Source organism: Rhinopithecus roxellana, chromosome 2 (assembly GCF_007565055.1).
Source record: "Rhinopithecus roxellana isolate Shanxi Qingling chromosome 2, ASM756505v1, whole genome shotgun sequence".
In the NCBI taxonomy this organism is placed as follows: Eukaryota; Metazoa; Chordata; class Mammalia; order Primates; family Cercopithecidae; genus Rhinopithecus; species Rhinopithecus roxellana.
In genome coordinates, this window is record NC_044550.1 from 78,917,936 (window position 1) to 78,939,317 (window position 21,382).

Consider the following 21,382-nt stretch of genomic DNA (forward strand, 5'->3'; position numbering starts at 1 on the left):
TGTGTGTGTGTGTGTGTGTGTGTGTGTGTTTTAAGACTTGATTTTTGACCTAACATTTGATCTGTTTTTAGAATGATTCATGTGCTGAGATAAAGAATGTGTATTCTGTAGCCATTGCATGAAATGTTCCATAACTATCTATTAGGTCTATTTGGTTGATAGTACAGATTAACTCTGATATTTCTTTATTGATTTTATGTCTGCTTCTGTCCAATACTGAAAGTGGGGTGATGACATCTCCAGTTATTATTATATTATTGTATTGGCATCTCTTTCTTTAGCTTTAATAATATTTTCTTTATATTTTTGGGTGCTCTAGTGTTGGGTGCAAATTGGGTTAAAATTGTTATATTCCCATGCTGAACTGACCCCTTTAGCATTATATAGTGACGCTTCTTTGTCTCTTACAATTTTTTTCTTGAACTCTTTTGTCTGACATACGTATAATGATTCCTGTTCTTTTTTGGTTTCTATTGGCATGGTATATCCTTTTTCATCCCTGTATTTTCAGTCTATTTTTGTCTTTATAGATGAAGTGTCTCCTGTACACAACATAAAATTGGGTCTTGTTTTCTTATCTATTCAGATGCTCTATCTCTTTTGACTGGAGAGTTCATTTATGTCCAATGTTCTTATTGATAAGTAAGGACTTACTCCTGCCATTTTATTAATTGCTTTCTGGTTGTTTTGTTCTCTTCTTTTTCTTTTTTCCTTACTGTCTTCCCTTTTAGCAAATGTGGTTTTCTGTTGTGATATGAGTTAGTTTCTTACTTTATTTTTCGTGTATCCATTATACGTTTTTGGGTTTGAAGTTACCATGAGGCTTGCAAATATTATCTTATAACCTTTATTGTAACCTCATAGCACCTTAATACTGTTGGCATAAGCAAATGAATAACCAGCAAAAAGAAAACTGGTAAGAACTCTATGTCTTAACTTCACCACCCAACTTTTGAACTTTTTGTTGTTTGTGTTTATATCTTATTGCATCATCAGTGTCTTAAAAAGTTGTTGTGGTTATTACTTTTTATAGGTTTATGATTTATTTTTCCTACTTAGTAGTAGTTTAAACACCACAGTTACAATGTTATAAAAATCTGATTTTTTTTTTTTACTTACTATAATCAGTGAGTTTTGTACCTTCTGATAATTTATTTTGCTCATTAAAGTCCGTGATTTTCTGATTGAAGTACTCTTTTTTACCATTTCTTTTACAACAGGTCTGGTGTTGATGAAATCCCTCAGCTTTTATACTTCTGGTAAAGTTTTCCTTTGTCTTTCATGTCTAAAAGATATTTTCACCAGATATATTATTCTAGGGTAGAAGTTTTTTTTTCCTTCAGCACTTTAACTATATCATGCCACTCTTCTCTGGACTATAAGGTTTCTTCTGAAATGTCAGCTACTGGATGTATGGAGCTCCATTGTATGTTATTTGTTTCTTTTCTCTTGCAGCTTTAAGTATCCTTTCTTCATCCTTGATCTTTGGGACTTTGATTATGAAATGCTTTCAGGTAGCTGTCTTTGGGTTAGATCTGCTTGGTGTTCTACAACCTTCTTATACTTGGATATCGATACCTTTTTCTAGGTTTGCGAAGTGTTCTGTTATCTATTTGAATAAACTTTCTACCCTTATGTCTATCTCTACCTCCTCTTTAAGGCCAATAATTCTCAGGTTTGCTCTTTTGAGGCTACTTTCTATATCCTGCAGGAATGCTTCAGTATTTGTTATTCTTTTTTTCCTTTGTATCCTCTGACTTTATTTTCAAATAGCCTACTTCAAGCATACTATTCTTTTTCTTCCACTTGATCAGTTCTGCTCTTAGAAGGCTCTGATGCATTCTTCAGTATTCCAATTGCACTTTTCAGCTTCAGAATTTTTGCCCGATTATCTTAAATTATTTCAATCTCTTCATTATGTTTGTCTGATAGAATTCTGAATTATTTCTCTGTGTTATCTTGAATTTCTTTGAGTTTCCTCAATATAACTATCTTGAATTCTCTGAGAGGTTCCATGTCTGTTTCTCCAGGACTGGTGCCTGGTGCCTTATTTAGTTTATTTGGTGAGGTCATATTTTCCTGGATTGTGCTGATTGCTAATAGATGTTCTTTGATATCTGGGCATTAAAAAGTTAGGTATTTATTGTAGTCTTCTCAGTCTGGGCTTGTTTGTACCCATTCTTCTTTAGAAGGCTTTCCAGATATTCAAAAGGACTTTGGGTGTTGTGATCTAAGCTGTGTCAGCTTTAGCGGCAGACACAAGCCCAGTAACTTGCTGGTTCTTGTGGACTCATAGAGGTACCACCTTGATGGTCTTGGACAAGATCTGGAAGAATTCTCTGGATCACCAAGAAGAAACTCTTGTTCTCTTCCCTTACTTTCTCCCAAACAAATGGAGCCTCTCTCTCTTTCTCTGTTCTGAGCCACCTGGAGCTATGGATGGAGTGATACAAGCACCCCTGTGCCCACCATGACTAGGACTGTGCTGGGTCAGACCTGAAGCAAGCACTCCACAGGGTCTTGCCCAAGGTCTGCTTTATCCACTCCCTGGCTACTGCCTGTGTTCACTCAAGGTCCTGGAGCTCTACAATCAGCAGGAGAAAGAGCCAGCCAGGCTTGTGTGCTTCCCATTAGGGATGCCATCTGAAAGCCAGGGACTAGAATGAAAAACCTTAGAATTTGGCCAAGTGTGGTGGCTCACACCTGTAATCCTAGCACTTTGAGAGGCTGAGGCCGGCAGATTGCCTGAGCTCAGGAGTTTGAGATCAGCCTGGGCAATACAATGAAACCCTGTCTCTACTAAAATGTAAAAAATCAGGTGGGCGTGGTGGTGTGTGCCTGTAGTCCCAGCTACTCAGGAGGCTGAGGCAGGAAAATCGCTTGAACCCAGAGGCAAAGGTTGAGCCAAGGTTGTGCCACTGTCCAGCCTGGGTGACAGAGAAAGACTTCATCTCAAAATAAATAAATAAATAAATAAATAAATAAATAAATAAATAATTCCTTACAAGTCTTCCTGGTGTTCTATTGTAATGTGATTGAGCTGGCACTCAAACCACAAGAAGGAGAATCGCTTGAACCCAGAAGCAGAGGTTGCAGTGAGCCAAGGTTGTACCACTGTCCAGCCTGGGTGACAGAGCAAGACTTCATCTCCAAAAAAAAAAAAAAAAAAAAAAAAAAAAATCTTACAAGTCTTCCTGGTATTCTATTTCTATTGTAATGTAACTAAGCTGGCACTCAAACCACAAGAAGGAGACCTTCCTCATCTTCCCTTCTCTTTCCAGAGGCAGTGGAACCTCACTTCATAGCCACTGCCCTTGCAGGCTAATAGGGAGAATTGCCAGACTACTGCCAATGTTCCCTTAAAGAAAAGGGCCCTTTAGTTAGCTTGTAGTGAATGCTGCTTGGCCTGGAACTCACCTTTCAGGGCAGTGGGCTCCTCTTGGGCCCAAGGCAGGTCCAGAAATGCTGTCCAACAGCCAACTCCTAGAATTAGGGCCCTGTGAGCCCACTTGGTGCTCTACCAAACTCTGGCCAAGCTGGTACTTCAAGTTTATGACAAAGCCCCTGTTACTTTATCATTTGCTTTTCTTATGCAGAAAGATTCTCACTCCATAGCCACCACATCTAGGAATGTGTTGAGTCTCACCTGAAGCCAGCAAGTCACAGAGTCTCACGCAAGGTCCTCTATGTAGTTCCTAGGTATTGCTGCTGGTTATTCAGGACCCAGTGGCTCTTCAGTTAGCAGGTGATTAATCCTGCCAGGACTGGATCATTTTCTTCAAGGCAGAAGGTTCCCTTCTGGCCCAGGGTGTGTCTAGAAATGTCATCTGTGAGGTAGGGCGTGGAAAGGGAGGCTCATGACTCTGATTGGTGCCTTCTCTTGCTGTGGTTGAGCTGGTATCCAAGATTCAAGACAACATCCTCCCCACTCTTCTCTTTCCTCTCTTGAAGCAGAAGGAAGGTGTTTCTTTTGGACCCATGAGTTATGTATCCTGGGAATAGGGGAGGAGTGATGCTAGCACGCCCTTAGCTGCCCCAGCTGGTGTCTTAGTAGGTTGTGTTCCCCCCATTCCACTGGCTCTGGGCCCTGTTTAGCACTAGGATTTGCCTAGTTGTTGCAATCTTTGTGTCCTAGACTGCCTGTTAAGTTTATTTTGAGTGCCAGAGCAATGTAGCCTGTGATGACAAGACTTGGGGTCACACAAGTTTCAACTACTGGGCTTGGTGATTCCCCTCTGGCCTGGGCTAGTTTAAATACCCCCTTCATGGGTGGCTGTCAGCTGAGCTTGGACTGGTTTTGCTTTCTACTATAACACTGCAGCACTGAGTTCAGTGCCTCACAATTGCTGTAATCTCCCTCTCCCTAGTGCACAGCATTACTCTCGATGCCATGTTACTGTTTCTGGAGGATGGGGAAGGGGTGTGTTGGTGATTCAAGACTGTCCTACCTCTTCAGTGTCTCTTTCAGGGATATAAAGTTAAAAACCAGGTACTGTGAATACTCATTTGATTTTTCTTATGAAGGTGTTTTCTTTGTGTGTGTGTGTGTGTGTGTGTGTGTGTGTGTGTGTGTGTGTGTGTAGTTAATTGTTCAATTGATATCCATGTGGTAGAGATGACTGGTAGAGCCTTCTATTCTGCCATCTTGCTCTACACCTCAGCAATTAATTTTTGTATATGGATCTTATGCTCTGCAACCTTGTTACCTCATTTATTACTTCCAACTTTATAAAGATTCTACTGGATTTTCTACACAGTAGATCACATTGTCTGCAAATAAATACAACTTAAACATCTTTCTTTTGAATATATCTGCCGTTTTTTGCCTTATTAATCTGGCTAGAACCTTAAGTACAATGTCAAATAGAAGTGGTGACAGTAGACATCTTTGTCTTGTTCCAGATCTGAGTGAAATAATTATTTCCCATTATGTAAATTGTTCACGTTAGCCTTCACAGAACGTTCTTTATTAGTTGAGGAGTTTCCGTTTTACTTGTAAGTTTCTTAAATAGTTTTTCTCAGGAATAAATTGTAGACTCTGTTAAATGCTTTCTACTCATCTATAGAGATTATCAAATTTTTACTTTTAGTTTGTTTATATGATAGTAATGTTGATTTTTGGATGTTAAACCACATTATCCTATGATAACCCCACTTGTTGATTTTGACTTGCCAAAATTTTTATATTTTTCCATCTTTTCACAAATAATTTTGGTTAGCAATTCTGTCTCCTGGTAATATTGTTGTCTGATTTTGGTATCAGGGTAATAATGGTCTCATCAAATAAGTTGGAAAATATGCCCTCCTATTCAATTTTCTAAAATAAAAATATCATCTCTAGGTAGGTAACTATCAGAAAAAGGAAGAAAGATCATGGGTAACCTATACATATGTATTTCCTCTCCCCACATTTGCCAGTCAAGGAAATGGCTAGTTGTGTGATGTGTCATGAGAGACCACAAATATTATCCTAGAGGTTGTTCTTCATTTAAAAACATGAAATGGAGATAAAGGGATGTTTATCATTACATTTCTTCTCTTTAAAAATAAATTTAAATCCATACTTCTCTCTAAAAGTAAATCAGGGACCTTTGAAATGAAACCACATTTAAGAGACAATGTGTGTTTCATAGAATCCTTGAATTCAAGGGGATTCGGTACTTGTTCATGGAGCTATCAAGGGGCGGGCACAGAAAATGCTGTATTTGGTTTACATATTGGAAAATGGAAAATAACAGTGAACAGATTCATTCAGAGTTCATGGCAAAATAAGACACCCTTAGACCTGTTGCCTCTCGTTGTAGGATTATAGCTGTTTCCTTAGTTACATTTATTTCTCAGTGAAATTGCTTTTTATTTTTATCTTACTAGAAACTTTAGGCTCTAAGTGAAATGCATATTCACAGTAAAATAATTCTTAAGAAGCAGGCCATTTTTCCTATAACCCAACCTTTTAATGTTGGGGACCCTGAGAGCTTGATCGCAGGCTTTTTTCTCACAATACTTGCTCCCCATATGAAGTGGATATCTGTTTCTCATGTCCTCTCCTTTTGGGAGTTGCTCCTTCCCAGTGCTATATGACATGGTGGAGCTACCATTTAATTACTCACTTAACCTGGCACAGAGGTGGAAAGACTGCCCAAGCTGGCCCTCTGGAGACTCCTCCCACACACAGTGATTGAGCAGAGTCCTTTTAGGGATTGATACTATTGGTAGGTGGGAAAGAATTTCTTTTCCCTTGTGAGGCATAAGCTGAAAGTACCCTGTGAACCTGGAGCTGGTAGGAACATTCTGAAAAATGGCATGAAGAGAGGGAAGCATAGCCAAACCACCTCCCTCCCCAACAATGCTAAATATATAGCACATGTATAATATAATATTATACACATACAGTTCAATCTAGTGAGGGAGACAGACAAGAAAACACAACTAAATGACAAGTTGGACCTAGGTGGGAGAGGGAGACAGATAGAGTGTATTATTCTGTTTTCACACTGCTGATAAAGGCATACCTGAGACTGAGCAATTTACAAAAGAAAGAGGCTTAATGGACTCAGTTCCACGTGGATGGGGAAGCCTAAAAATAATGGCGAAAGATGAAAGGCACATCTCACATGGCGGCAGACAAGAGAAGAGAACTTGTGTAAGGAAACTTCCCTTTATAAAACCATCAGATTTTGTGAAACGTATTCACTATCATGAGAACAGAACAGGAAAGACCTGCCCCCATGATTCACTTACCTCCCACTGGGTCCCTCCCACAACATGTGGAATTTCAAGATGAGATTTGGGTGAGGACACAGTCAAACTATATCACATTGAGACTGAGACGGAGAACTCATATCATTTAACCATCAGGCAGCAGATGTGCCTAAAACTCAACCTCTGTTCTTTTTCAAGTCAAGAAATTGCTTTTATGTTTTATCTAGTTTTTTTCTGTCACTTTCACCCAAAAAGTAGTGACTACTACTTTGTTTTTATTCAGCCACATGCTGACAGCTTACACTATTACATTCCAATTTTTAGACTCTTCTCTGAACTTTAGATTCATATCTGTGAATATACTTGATTTTCTTCTTGGATTCGATGAAACAGAGACAGCTGGACCTAACATTTTTGAAGCCAAACAATTGATTTTCCCCCAAAACCTATTTCTGCTTCACATTTCTGTATCTCAATAAGTTGCTACTACCTTTCAGTTGCTTGTCAGAAAGCTGAAACTCCCTTTGATTACCTGTTTCCTCTCACTCTCCTCCAACTCCAAACCATCAGCAAGACCTGCCACTCTTTCTCCCCAAAAGTTACATGTATCTTTATCTCTTCATTTTTACTTTATCAACCTCAGTCCAAGACAATGCTATCTCTCACTGTTTTGCAATATCCTTCCAAATGTCTCACCACTTTCAGCCTTGGTTCCTGTAATCCATTATCTGCACAGCACCTAGAATGATCTTGTAAAAATATAAACTAGGTCACTTTAGTCTCCTGCTTGGAACCTTGTATATGCTTCCCATTGCATGTAAGGTAAATCTTGAATTATTTTTTATGGTCTGAAATACTTTTGATAACTAATATTGTCTCTCATCAAGTGGCCTATACTCTAGCCCTCCTCACATGCTGCTCCTGTATTGCTCCTTCCCCCCCACTTTTATTTTTTTGGCTAGATGCTTCTCCTGCCTTATAACTCAATTTAAGTTACATCTCCTCAGGGAGCTCAATTCTGTCTACCTTACCTAAAACAAGTAATTCCTGACCAACATCATGGTTCTCTGTCAAGACTCTTAGGTCATGTACTTCATATCATATGCAATAATTAATAATTGCCATTTAGTTTTATTTGGTCTATCTCCATCACTAGATTGGACTGCAAGTTTCATGATTGGAAGGAACTTACTTCTTTTCTACCGCTTAACACCCTGTGCCTAACTCAGTGTCAGCTACACAGATACTCAGAAGTATCTACTGAATGGATAAATGAGTATACAAATGAATAAATGAATTATACAGGACATGATATAGAAGAATTAAAGGAGAATGATTCCATTTAGAGTGATATAGGAAGATTGCTTGGGAGAAAGAGGCATATGTGCTAGTCTTTGAGCAGTAGCTTCAAGAATGGTGGAAAGAAAGGAAATCACATCAGTGAAAACCTGAAAGACAGAGCATGTGTGTGTGTCTATGATATACTTACCATGTACATAGACTCCTAGTATGGATTTGTGTGGAGGATAAAACCACAGGAGATGGAAGGTAAGCCTCAATAGGGAAAGTGAGGCCAAACTGTAGATTTCATTGACTACCAGACAGTGAAATTTGGATGAAACTATAGTTTTAGTTTGGATGGAACTATAATTATAAAAGTAATAAAAGATGTATAGAAAGGAAGTTGCTTTGTTAAAGGAATAAGAAAGTAAAAGGTATGAAGAGGAGGTGGTAAAACGGACAAACCTTAGTGACAAACAGAATATGTTGACAGAGATGGAGGAGTCAAAGCTGATTCAAACTTGTGAACCTCCGGGACAAGGATATAGATTCCATTAACAGAGACAGGAAACCTGGGAAGGCTGTATGTGCAATGAAATTGTGATTATTTAAATACATATATTAATACATTCACAAATAGCCAGCAGATGCTTGGAATGGTAATGCAGGAGCCCAGATAAAAATAGAAGATCAAAAAGTTAATCAACAACTTTCAAATTTGTATATACTCTAGACTAAGGGTATCAGTTATGGATATAAAATCCAGTTATTGCTAGAAGAAAATAACTTAGAACATTTATTACAGGGAATTAGATGTTTATAAAATAATTGGAAAACATGGAGGAACCTTATGTTGCAAGACCTTTAATAGTCTTCTGGCTTCAAACGTCTCTGATCCAGTTGTTACGAAGTGCTATTGCTAGTCAGAGGTCAAGAAAATGTTACCTCTATGGTTGCCACCACTGCTGATGTCATAGCCACCTCAACTGACAACCTAGTAGGTGGGCAATAGATATGGAAGTCTAACTGCTGCTTACATTCTGCAATATACCTGACTGTGCACACTGGTGTAAAAAAAATAATAAATTGCTTCCCACTCCTTTCTGCCTTCCAAATATGGTATAAGTGGATTCATTGGCAGACCCTGTAGCGTATCATGAACTCTCATGGTAAGTGTGCCAGGGAAAAGGAGTTTTTACTCTTCTAGCCCTTCTCTTTTAGGTGGTGGTACTCCAGGGACATAAAATATAATTGGAAAAGATGCCGAGTGCTGGCAGAGAAGACGCAGCACAATGATCATTGCGCAAAGGGCTATACACACATTTTCTCACTTTTCAACAAGAATAAGTAATTCATATTATTGCTACACTGACTTTATAGATAAGAATGTGAAAATATAGAAACATTAAGTAACTTGACATAGATACACACCTAATCAGTGTGGGAACCAAGGTTTGTATCTAGGCATTCTAACTTAAAAGCTGACATTCTTTAGCCCTGTGCTGGAGTATTCGCCTTAGAAATAACAGCTGTAGACCTCAAGAAAGAGTATTAACTGAATAAAGAATATCAAGTCTAGATTTTGGGGCAATTCCTAAATTCAAGAAACAGGGAAAGGAAGCAGAAGTGGTAGCTGAGACTAGAGAGTGTTGGAAGTGTGTATCATACTCAAAGGAGGTGAATTATAAAGGAGATGGTAGTCTATGGCCAATTGGTCTAAGAACAGAGAAACCATCATACTAGGCAAAAGGCAGGTCAGTATTTTCACTGTTATTATTTAATTCTGTTAATATGAATAGAAGTATTAATACTGTATTTATTTGAAGGCTATGGTGAAAATCAAGTCATATGAATTAAGAGACAGAAGATAGCTTTTAACAGTTGAATACCACATTCCCGGCATTCTACCCAAATGTGATTTTTCCTATTGGTTTCTCTTTGAACTTAAAGTTTATTAAAAGACTTAAGTTCCTGAGTTCCTGTTATGCATCAAAACCACTGAGAGAACAGAACTGAGTGTGTGTCGTTCCATGCAGTTATAGAGTTACAGTCATACCCATGTGGCCGCTTTGGCTGAAAATAGACTCTAGATTGACAAACTCCAGCCACATCTACCTGCTCTCCTGATTCTACTCTCTGGTCCAAAATAAAGCCTTGGGACAAATTTTCTGAGTCCTTTGTTGTACTCTGATTTTGAGTGGGATGTCATTTCCTTAAAACACAGGAATCTTTATATGGATGTTTAAGAGTACTACTACTTCATTCAGGCTACTCTTCTGGTTTCATAGCAGGCAGAATTTTGCTAGAATTTAGTATGCATTGTTTCACCAAGGAGCTACCTTCAGTATTATTCCTGCTCAGCTATAGAAAAACATGTTATATTAACATTTACTGATTAAGACATTACAGAAAAGGAATATTTCTTGCTCCAGGATCAGATGTTTTTGAAAATCTCTAGGTGGCAAAAATTGATTCTTTCATTGCATGCAAGCAGGAGTATCATTTGGTTAATTCCTCTGCAACATGATCTAATTAAAACTCTTTGGAATTTGCCTTCTACTATCAATTGCTATAACAAATTATAAATGATTAGACCTAAATAGTCTAAGAAAAAGTTTTCTTGGTGTGTTTAAATGACTCTACATATAATCTTGACAACAAAGATTAATGATTTGCTCCATGTTAAAGCATTAACACCTGGTTCTGAACCTTCTTAAAACTGGTTATTATTATTATTTATTTTTATTTATTTATTTATTTTGAGATGAAGTCTTGCTTTGTCACCCAGGCTGGAGTGCGGTGGCATGATCTTGGCTCACTGCAACTTCTCTGTTTTCCAGGTTCAAGTGATTTTCCTGCCTCAGCCTCCCAAGTAGCTGGGATTACAGGCGCATGCCACAACGCCCAGCCATTATTTTTATTTTTAATTTTAGTAGAGACGGGGTTTCGCTATGTTGGCCAGGCTGGTCCTGAACTCCTGGCCTCAAGTAATCTGCCTGCCTCAGCCTCCCAAAGGGCTGGGATTACAGGCGTGAGCCACCATGCCCGGGCAAACTGTGGTTAATCTTGCTTCCATGGAATAGCCATCCTGAAAAGTAAATTCCGCTGGTGAAAATTAGATTAACCTAGCATCAATGAAAAATTTTCACTGTTAATTGCAGCCCAGTAGAAAATTAACTGGGAATTGGATTATTGTTTATGCTACATTTCTAATATTTTAATTAAAGTTAAAACATTTCTGTAGTGATGAAAATGAAAACAATGAATAATAGGGAGAAAAAGACAGAAACATAAAAAATAAAAATCACATTTATTTAAAGAAAAATATACACACAGTGTACAATGAATATGGTTTCCACAGAACAATAAAACAAAAATGACATGTCTTAAATGCCAATATAAAATGATCAATCTGTGCCTAGAAAAAATTCCTATTTTCTAGGAATACACGTTATTGGTTCATCTAAAATATATATGTAACATAAAAAGAAAACAAATGCCAACCTTTCAGATGAGTACCACAAAAATCTAAAAGTTCAATGTTAGGTTAAATAAAATATCCACATGAGAAGTCTGTATATCCAAAGTAATGTATGTATGCAGTGAAATGAGAGTGCCCATACAGTTAGTTATATGCAGTCAAACTTTTGAAGGTTTCATAGTTGTGTAACATAAAATATTTTTGATGTTGATAGTGACATAAAAATATCACAAGAATTATCTAGATAATATAGCAATCTTGTCAAAATTTGAGTCAATGTTGCCTGTCAGTGCAGTAGGTCATCATTGATCATGTCCTTTCATGACCTGGCAGTAATTTAGATGATTTAAGGAATATTATGAATGTATTTATATTGTGAGTGTGAAAGGGCAACATTTCTTTTCTTCCTAAAGAACTGTATTTACTAAAAAAAATATACATTTTTTGGCAAGATGTGATTTATCAGGCAACATCACTTGTATTAGGTCTTCTTTCCCTTGATACTCACTCTCTCTGGGTACCATACTCAATTGTAAATCTTTTAAAAATTTAAAATTCTAAGTATGCATGCAATCTGTAAAGATTCCAACTCAGGACAGCTAATTTCATTACATTTTTTTTTGCTTATGTTACCTTACTATTTTTCCTATCTCCTTGTTATTAATAGCAAGACATAATATGTTCCTTTTAGAAATGTTTGACTCTCTTATTTGCTTAGAAATAAAATTCAGTGAGTGATCAATGTGCACCATGATTCAGAAAAATAAATGCAAATTTCCACACATTAACTCTACACCTAATAGCTTGCAATATTTTATCTAAAACATTCATTTTGTTTTCCCATTCTTAAAGATAGTTTTTGCTATAGGTGGCATCTCTGTGAACGCAGAGCTCTAACTTAAAACTGCCAAAGCAACAAAAGATAATATATTGGGACTTTATAAGCTAAGAAACATAAATATGGGGGGAGAAAGCATAGCGTATGTAGATTGCTACTGGGTTAAATGAATGTGAATTCACACTAAAATTGTCAATCAGCTACACATCTCTCACCAAATCATTCTTTTTAGTCGTGCATAATTTTTAAGGCCTCCAGCTACTATGATGCCTTGTGATCAATGTTTCCTTCCCTCTGTAACTGATGATCACAGTTTTTTTAGACAAGCTTCCTAAATCTGTGATAAAAGTTAATTTATTTCCTAAAAGACTACAAATGGTGCCTCGTATATTAAACCAAACAAATGATACACCATCCTGCTTGGAAATTAAACACCTAAAATATCTGTGGTGATTTAACATAGTGCCAGAGTGTAACTTATTTAATGTAACAGTTTAGGTTTCAATTGAGCTACATTTATTAGAATCTGGGCACAGTAATATGTTACTGTTTTTCCTACTTTCAGCAAATGCCAAAATTATACACTCCAAAATAGATGGTGAAGTACATTTTTAGTGACATCTGATTGGGCTAACATTTCCCTGAATTTAGCCCTGAGTTATTGCTTAGACTACAGTTGAATTGCTAAGAATTCTCCTGCAAAGCATTATCAAGAGAAAATGTGATTTAATAATTTAATTATGAATATAGTCATCAAATATGACTTTTAACCTAACAGGAGTCTTTAAAGAAGGCAAAAACCAAAACAAAATTATAGCCATCTGAAGATAAGGGATTGCATTTGATACCATTTTAATAATTTTATACTGCCTGTCATAATTTATTTCCTAATGGAAAAAAAATAGATGAAGGCATTCATTGTGTGCCGGTAAATGCTCAACAACTGCCTTTCCAGGAATTAAAATTTCTAGTTCGTAGCATTTGCCAGTTTCTATGGTGTAAATACTCCCACTATGGACAGTTTCAAGCTACTAACACTATGTTAAGAATCTGCAGTCAGGAAGAGACCCATAGTAGCACAATATTGTATTCTGTTTTCACTGTAAAGATGCAATAGACCTAAATAGACTCAAGAGTCCTGATAAATAGTATAAGGTAGTAAAATTATTGGGAAGTGGTATGTTTTGATTATTACCTTTGTCTTTAATGTATTCCATTGTGTTTTATAATTTCATATTTAATAATGGTTACATTTAACAACTAGCTTACAAAATTTCGGATAATTTAATTACCAACTTTTATGCGTCAGAACAAGCTAGTTCCAGCCCACCAGTGGTATTGTGTCACTGGTACATTAGTGTGTCATTGGTACACTATCAACTTTTACATAGGGAGAGGTTTGATTTGCTTGGGAAGAAAGGCATTACTTTATACAGATCAGTTTCTCCTTGCTTTTTTACCTCTTATTTTATGTAAAATGCCATACATAGTTGAAGGATAAAAAGGAAGTATCCTCCATCCAAATGCTAGCTTTTAAGCCTTCAGAGTTTTTCAGAAGAGGGGTTAGTCTTATAAAATAAGGGCTGGAGACTGGGTCTGTGGAGCTCTGCCCTGATTGGGCAGTTTGTCATTTAGTACAGTTTATCACTGGGATCAAATGGTTTCTTGACTCATTGAATTATGAAGCTGAACAAACTATGTTCAGGGTTTGTTTTGGCAGAGTGTAGACAAACCTCAAGGCAATACTTAAAAAAGCAATGATATGAAATGTAAATGAATGCTTTCCTTGTCTTTAAATATGTTTCTCCTAGGGGTCAGTAAATAGCTAATCCAGAATTGATATCTGCATTTAATATCAAAGGGGAACGTATTATTTTTGAGCAAAAAAAGAGTTTGGAAATGTCATTTGCTCAGTTCATTTTTCGGCTCAATATGACCTCCTAAAATAGGTCTGCTGGTGTATCTTTTAAGTGAAAATGTAGATAGAATAGCATGACTGTGGCTGTGTTCATTCAAGAGAGATATAAACACTTTTTTTTTTTTTTTTTTTAACATTTGCTCTTTGATTTAGCCTTAATTTAAGACATAGTGAAGTGGTTGTTCAAAAATTTTTGAACTGTCTCTCAGGAAAAAAGCAGTATTGTTGTCTCTATGAAACACATTTTCTTGATGAAATCCACTTTTAGAAGTTTACACCAGTATAGGCTTTCTATAAGGAAATGCAGATGACTATGCTAATGAATAAAAATTCATAAAGCATTTGTATTACAGTAAGCACTATAATTTGAGGCTTCTGTATTATTTATCTATTTATTTACTTATTTAGAGATGGAGTTTCGCTCTTGTCACACAGGCTGGAGTGCAATGGCGTGATCTCAGCTCACTGCAACCTGCGCCTCCTGGGTTCAAGCGATTCTCTTGCCTCAGCCTCCCGAGTAGCTGGGGTTACAGGTGTGCGCCACCACAGCCAGCTAATTTTTGTATTTTTAGTAGAGATGGGGTTTCACCATGTTGGCCAGGCTGATCTCGAGTTCCTGACCTCAGGTGATCCATCCATCTTGGCCTCCCAAAGTGCTGGGATTACAGGAAATCCTTGAAATGTCTTTTAAAAATAGAAACCCCTCCTGTTGGCTTTCTAGTTAATATTTTTCTATATTTGAGTCACGTGGTTTCATTTTTTAAAACTACAAATAAAACTTATTGTTTATAAGAGTATTGGCAGGTTGATAAATTACTTAAGGTTTCTTGGAACTCAGATTACCATTTGATATGCTGAATGAGGCTTCATAGCTTTTGGAGGAGGCCTCTGTCATCCCAGCCTCTTTATCTTAAATCCAATGGGGCATGAAAATAACCACAAATCCTACCATTTTCAAATGATACTGAACAACTCAAAGGTCGTATTTAATCACTAAAATAAAGAATGAGTTAAGAGAACATCAAGGTAATTTTGTCTATGAATGGATTCAAAGTACACAGTACATTTTCATTAAAAAGGCTGTAAGTAGTTTTGTAACTGCCTCAAGTATAATGCCCACAGGTAATTAGCTAAAATAAAAAATTGATAATTATAGTGTAAAAAACTCCAGATGCTTACCTAAAATTTGTAGTAATTTGGAAATCTTAACATGGGACTAGAAATGTGTTTGGAACCCTTATTTCAACAGGAATATTAGGCAAGGAGCTATCACATTCGATATGGAAAGCATAATATTATCCATTGATCATAGCTAAGAGAGGGCTTAATAAGCCTCTGTTATTTTCAAGGGAGATTTATGCTTTGGATAGCATGCTCTTCTAATGAGAAAGGAACAAGAATAAATTCATAAAATTTGTAGAAAAAAAGTTTCATTCATTCAGACTTTTGTACTCTTAGTTTCAATTCCAGTGATAAATCCTAATTTCTTTTTAACTAACTAGCATTCTCCCTCAATTTTCATGCATATTTAGCATAGCAATTTGCAGAAGGGACAAGCCACAGGCTAGAAAACTAAGAGATTGTAATTCTGATTTTGCAACTCTCTTGCTGGGTGATTGGGGGTGATTAACCTTACCCATTTTTGAGTACTGGTATTATGCAAGGTGATTTTTAAGGAAACTTCTACTTTGGGATTTTGGAAAACTTATAAATGTTGTTATTTTACTGAGTAAGGGCAAGTTTGAAATTCAGGGTAACAGAAAATAATTGTTTTACTTTATCATTTGTTGTGGTTGCATATGTTTTAAAGGCTTATTGACATACACAAACCTATGCCATAACTGCATGCTTATACTGAGACGACTGCTAAAAAACATCTCAGAGAGACCTCACTGACATTCATGAACTTCATAACATAAAGTTCAGGCTGATGGGGATTTTCATTTTGGGTATCAAAATGTTCATTTTTATTTTCTTTGCAATTTTAGATCATTGCAGTGTTTTGCCTATCATTCTATTAAACGTTCTATATTGCTACATTCACAGCTAGATCACACAACCCAACTCAGAGTTCTGAAAAGATGCCGTGGTTTTGAAAGGTCTGTTGACTGCTTTACTCACTCCATGCATATGCCTGTTGAAGAGGAGGAGTCACACCTTGACTGGATGATAGAGATCATTGTGGAACATATCTGTAAACCGCCTCAGTATTCCAGATCATGATTTAACTCTACCTAATTGAGTGGCTACACATTTTCTTTTAATCCCTTATATTGATTCTCAGGTTGACTGTGTTCTCATAGGTTATTAAGTTGTATCACAAAAAAACTCTGCTCCTTTTCCCCCTCTCCTCTCTTCATTTGGATGGACAGTAGTGCTCTCTGAATCGCCCCTAGTCCTACTGAAATGATCCTTGTTTCCTCAGAAACATTTAAATACTCATGAATGAAATTTACACTTTGTGAACCAATCACAATCAGCTAGGCTCAGCACATAGAAACTTAGAACTAGAAATGACAGTACTGAGTCATGTAAGATTTTTTTAAATGGAGTTCTTTCAGAGTAATATGCTGACAATGAATTCAAGTAGTTCCTAGATTTTGGCAAACATCTGTGATCATCTCCCCCACCACAAATTCATGACAATAAAAACAAACAAAAAAGACCAAGGTGAAGATTATCCAACTGAAACGTATTTGTGTTCCTGTTTATTAACATGTTGGTAAACTTAGGTGTCAGCTTTTCCATAAGTCCCCTCTGGAGGTCTGTAGTACTTGGGGAAAGCCATCAGCTGTAGCATGTTGAAAGCATACTTTCTGCATTTGATATTCTTCAGTACATTCTCTATGCGGCATCCTTCTCTGGTGAAAGGGGAAAAAGTACAACTTCATGAAACACAGAATAAATAAATATGCTTTATTTGTTTAATGCAGAGTTGCAGCAACAGTCCAAGTAAAAATAACAAAGATTCAACTCTACATTTTTTTTTCCACAAGTGATGATACATCTTACAAAATTAAATCCTAGGCCAGGCCCAATACCATTATTGCCCTCTGAAAGAGATGACTTAAGTCTCTTTACTCTTAACAGACATTTAAAATTTAATAAACTCTTTAAATATAATTTGCTCCACAATACAGCTCCACTTTAGTTTCATAAATATATCTGCCATTTTATAACATTTCCACAAATTAATTTCTCACTCTCTTTAAAACACATTAAAATCTATATGTAGCCCTAAGGATGCAGGTTCTAGAAATAAGGCATTTAATTTATTAAGTCTGGCCCTATAGATTTTTAAAGAAAAATTTCATCTCTATTTTAATTTTATTATTTTAGCTGTGCAAGGAAGAGAGAAAATGGCTTTCTGAACAGCCTGGGCCAAGTCTCAGCTTTATAAAGGAAGAGTGCTTGTCCACGGACAGTACAAAAGTCACAAGTGCTGGGAATGGTACATCAAGACACAAACAAGACCTTGTTAAAAAGAATAGAAAAGTCCTCTGAAAGCCAAATCAACCCAAACAAGAGATACAAACAGGTAATTTAATTACAAAACATAAATAGCCATTCTCTCCATAAAGTTACTTGACAGAAAAGAGTTAATTGCAGCGAAGAAGTAAAACAGATTAAAAAAAATTTCTATCAGCAGATGGCATCTATGATATTAGCACAGTGGAAATAAAGTCTGCAACCTCCCACATCTCTAGAACTTGTCTCAGAGTTTCAGTGTTTGTGCAAATTCAGTCTTAATTTCTTTAATAAATTTAATGGGATGAGGACAGGAGGTTCAGAACTTCAAGCTTTCAGGATTCTGTTCTTTGTCTTATTCCAAAGACAGTAATTTAAAAATTCTTGAGCTAGTTAACAGTGGGAAACACTTTTCCATGAACAAAAGAGCAAAATAATCCACTTAATGCATAGTACTTTCTGTTTTTTAGATTTTAGGAAAAACAAACTAAAACACAAATTAAACATTTTTTTTTAAATTCTGTGAATTTGAAAATGTAAAAATATTACAGCATTGTCCCCATGATTTAAAGTTCATTGTCATTTGTAGAAAAGAAAAAGGAATACAACATAAAACTTATTGGTATTTGGCTAAGAGCAATGCCAGACTTAAAATAAGCCACACAACTAGCAGGTGTGAGCTGACAAGCAGCAAGGCGACAGGATAGAAGTGTCGAGAAGTTGGCTTGTTATCAGTTAGACAGCCTGTTTCAGGATCATCGGATTCATTCAGTGCTCCCTGGGTTTGTCTGCTGTTAAATGAGGGGAAGTTAGGGGAGAAAAGAAAATAGTATAGAGTTCACACAGTAAAAGAATTTCAATCTTAAATATTCTGAAATACAATGCACTATCTTATATAACACAACTGTTTCAGATGAAATCTTATGGTAAATTTCCCCAAATGCATCTTGTGTATCGTTTTCTCATTGTACTACATGGGCGAAGGAATTAAAACAGGAGATTCCTTTAGCTCTTTGTGCAAGAAGGAAGGGAGAAACACTGTAATGATGTTCACATGGGTTGACTATGTATGTACAAGGAAGAATCAAATAAGCATAACAGCACCAAATCAAGACTATGAAATAAGTAAACTATGGATTAGCTCATGAAAATAATCTGATAACTACATCTTTAGAAAATGAAATGAGCAACACAGGATGTAGGGAAGCAAACCAATGTGTCTGGCATATTTAAACATACCCTCTATTGGCATTGCACCTATATAATGTATATAAAATTATAAAAATGATTTATTGAAATGGCACGATCTTTAAAATGAACAGGACATCTGACATGCCATCCTTGCCAGCCATCATATTAGTTTAATAAAATCCAACTCAGCACCCTTCTGTTAGTTCAGCTCATAAATTACATCGCCTCCTGCTCATCTTCCTTAGATAGGGACAAATCTATCTCCTACGAACACTTCATCTGAAAAGAGATCCATATTTACAGGGCTTACCTCAGAAAATAAAAGACTTCGTTTTTAGATTATTTACTTTCTGTGTAAATAAATAAAAGTAGGGGGTTGGTTTGTAATTCTGCTTAAAAGCAGCTCCAATTATGGCCAGTCTGAAATATACCATATTGATATAAATTGAAAATAAAATAATGTTCTATGCTCTAGTTCATCAGTATTCAGAGTATTAAGAATCTCAGTCACATTCAGTGGTTAAGGGTGGTATATTCTCTATTAGCTCTTCTACGTTTTCAGGCAAAAAAACTGATTATGGCTCAGTGTTATGAAAAGTGTGGAACTTTTCAAAGGAAACTTCTAATGAAGATCCTTAGTTATGGCCAATTTCTAGCCCTTTGCAATCCCCAAACAACAGAAATTTTTGACCAGGCATTGACCATGCCAGTGTCAGCATTTACACAAATATCAGTCATAATTATTTCAAACAACATGAATTAGTTTTAAACACCAAATCAACAAATCAACCATGTTGTGCTGTGCTCTGTTATATCCTCATGGTTTGGTAGGACCTAAGAACTATGTAATCAGTGACAAAGTAAAAGATTGTTTGGAAAACAAACGGTTTGTTGAGCAAAAGGGGGTTTATTTTGGATTTACATTTATTCCTATTGTCAGTTGTATGAGTAACTTGGTTACTATTCAACTTTTTCCAGCACACCAGGTAGAAAATGTACAGTATTTTAGGCATTGATATTTTTGAATGTGATTAAGGAAAGCTCCCCTGTTTTATATTATTTCTCTTATTGGCTTCAAATCCCTAATCGTTAATCCCAGAGAAACAGTTTATTCATTTGTTCAACCCAAAGCTTTTCGTGTCTACTATGAACTAATTGTGCTATGCAGGCACTGGGCATACAAGGTTGGATACATCAGATAGAGATTTTTGCATTCATAATGTTTATTTTTGAGTTGGAGGAGGGGGAATAGAAGAATAAGAAAAACATCTGATAAAAGCACTGTGAAGAAAAGTAATGCAGAAGGGAGTTTCGTGAGTGTGTGTGAGAGAGAGACAGAGGGAGAATTTTAAATAGGAAAGTTAGAGAAGTTCTCACAAGAAGGTAACATGTGATCACTGACTGAAGTTAGAAAGGGAAAGAGTAATGTGGATGTTCAAATTATTTTTTCCATTGAGCGGGTAGTGCATTACCTAGTAACTTCCTGATATAATGGGACTGGAAAGTTTAGGCTGGAGGACAAAGGGGCATGAAGGAATACGGGGAAGGTGTTTTCTGCCTGGCTGGGTCTCAGTGGCAAAGCCCAGGTTCCCAGTGGCAGCAGAGAGGTGGGGGAGGGAAGTGACCTGAACTGGTGGATGGCAGACCAAACTGGAGGACAGAGTCTACAGTTATAGACCCCACTTCCATTATAGAATCCAAATAGAGACAAGGACACTAAGACCCCTGAGGGTAGCAGTTTAATTTCCCCTATAAGAATCCCCCAAGATGATCTTGGAAGGAGGGCACACAGATCTCAGAGATGGTTCTAGATGGCTCACTGGAGCAGAGGACGAAAGTATGAAAACTTCAATATTGCCAATAGGTCTCTCATTCTATTAAAATTAATCTTTTTCATGTATTTCAAACAGTATATATTAGGAGAATAGCACATATAGAAACCGCTGTGATATAGTAGATCAGAGCACAGACTCTGGAGTCAGATCAGCTGTTTCAAGCTTGGTTCTGTCACTTGCTAGTTGAGTGGCATTGAGCATGTCATTCAGTATGTCATGTCTCTATTTCCTTATCTGTAAAGTGGTGATAATAACAATACTACATCATAAAACTGCTATGAAGTAACTTACGTAAGTCGATTCTTACAAAGTCCTTAGAACAGAGAATGCCTACAGCAAGCATTCAATAACTTATGTCATTTGTATATCAATAAATAGGTACATCTTGATAGTGTACCTAGAAACGTTTTAACTAGTATGTTCCCTCCTGCCTTTTTTTCCCCACAAAGACTCCAGATTCTATTAAATGCACGGTAAAGAAAAATATCACCAGGCCCTTGGGAGTAGCAAGAAAATAAAAAAAAACCCTAAAACATGTGCTTTGCAGAGAGGAACCCTTATTCCCATGGAAAAGAAAAAGAAAAGAAATCTGAACAATTGCTCATCTGAGGGCCATGTGGGTCTCCAAGGAGGCTTTGTAGCACACATGCTTCCTGTAATTGAGGGGT

At 36.6% G+C, this 21,382-nt stretch overlaps 1 protein-coding gene across 4 annotated transcripts in view; it reads right to left on the reverse strand.

The window, feature by feature from the left end:
* Positions 1-11,274: 11,274 nt before the first annotated feature.
* The window catches only part of INPP4B (inositol polyphosphate-4-phosphatase type II B), an 855,326-nt gene continuing 845,218 nt past the window's right edge, over positions 11,275-21,382 (reverse strand). The window contains exon 26 of one of the 4 annotated variants that reach the window (XM_030917305.1): positions 11,275-17,081. In XM_030917305.1, the coding sequence (XP_030773165.1) occupies positions 16,949-17,081 (133 nt within the window). In that variant the 3' untranslated portion in view covers positions 11,275-16,948. Of the gene's footprint in view, positions 17,082-17,122; positions 18,480-21,382 lie in introns of those variants that run through there. The other 3 variants (XM_030917308.1, XM_030917317.1, XM_030917321.1) reach the window with 3 other exon arrangements.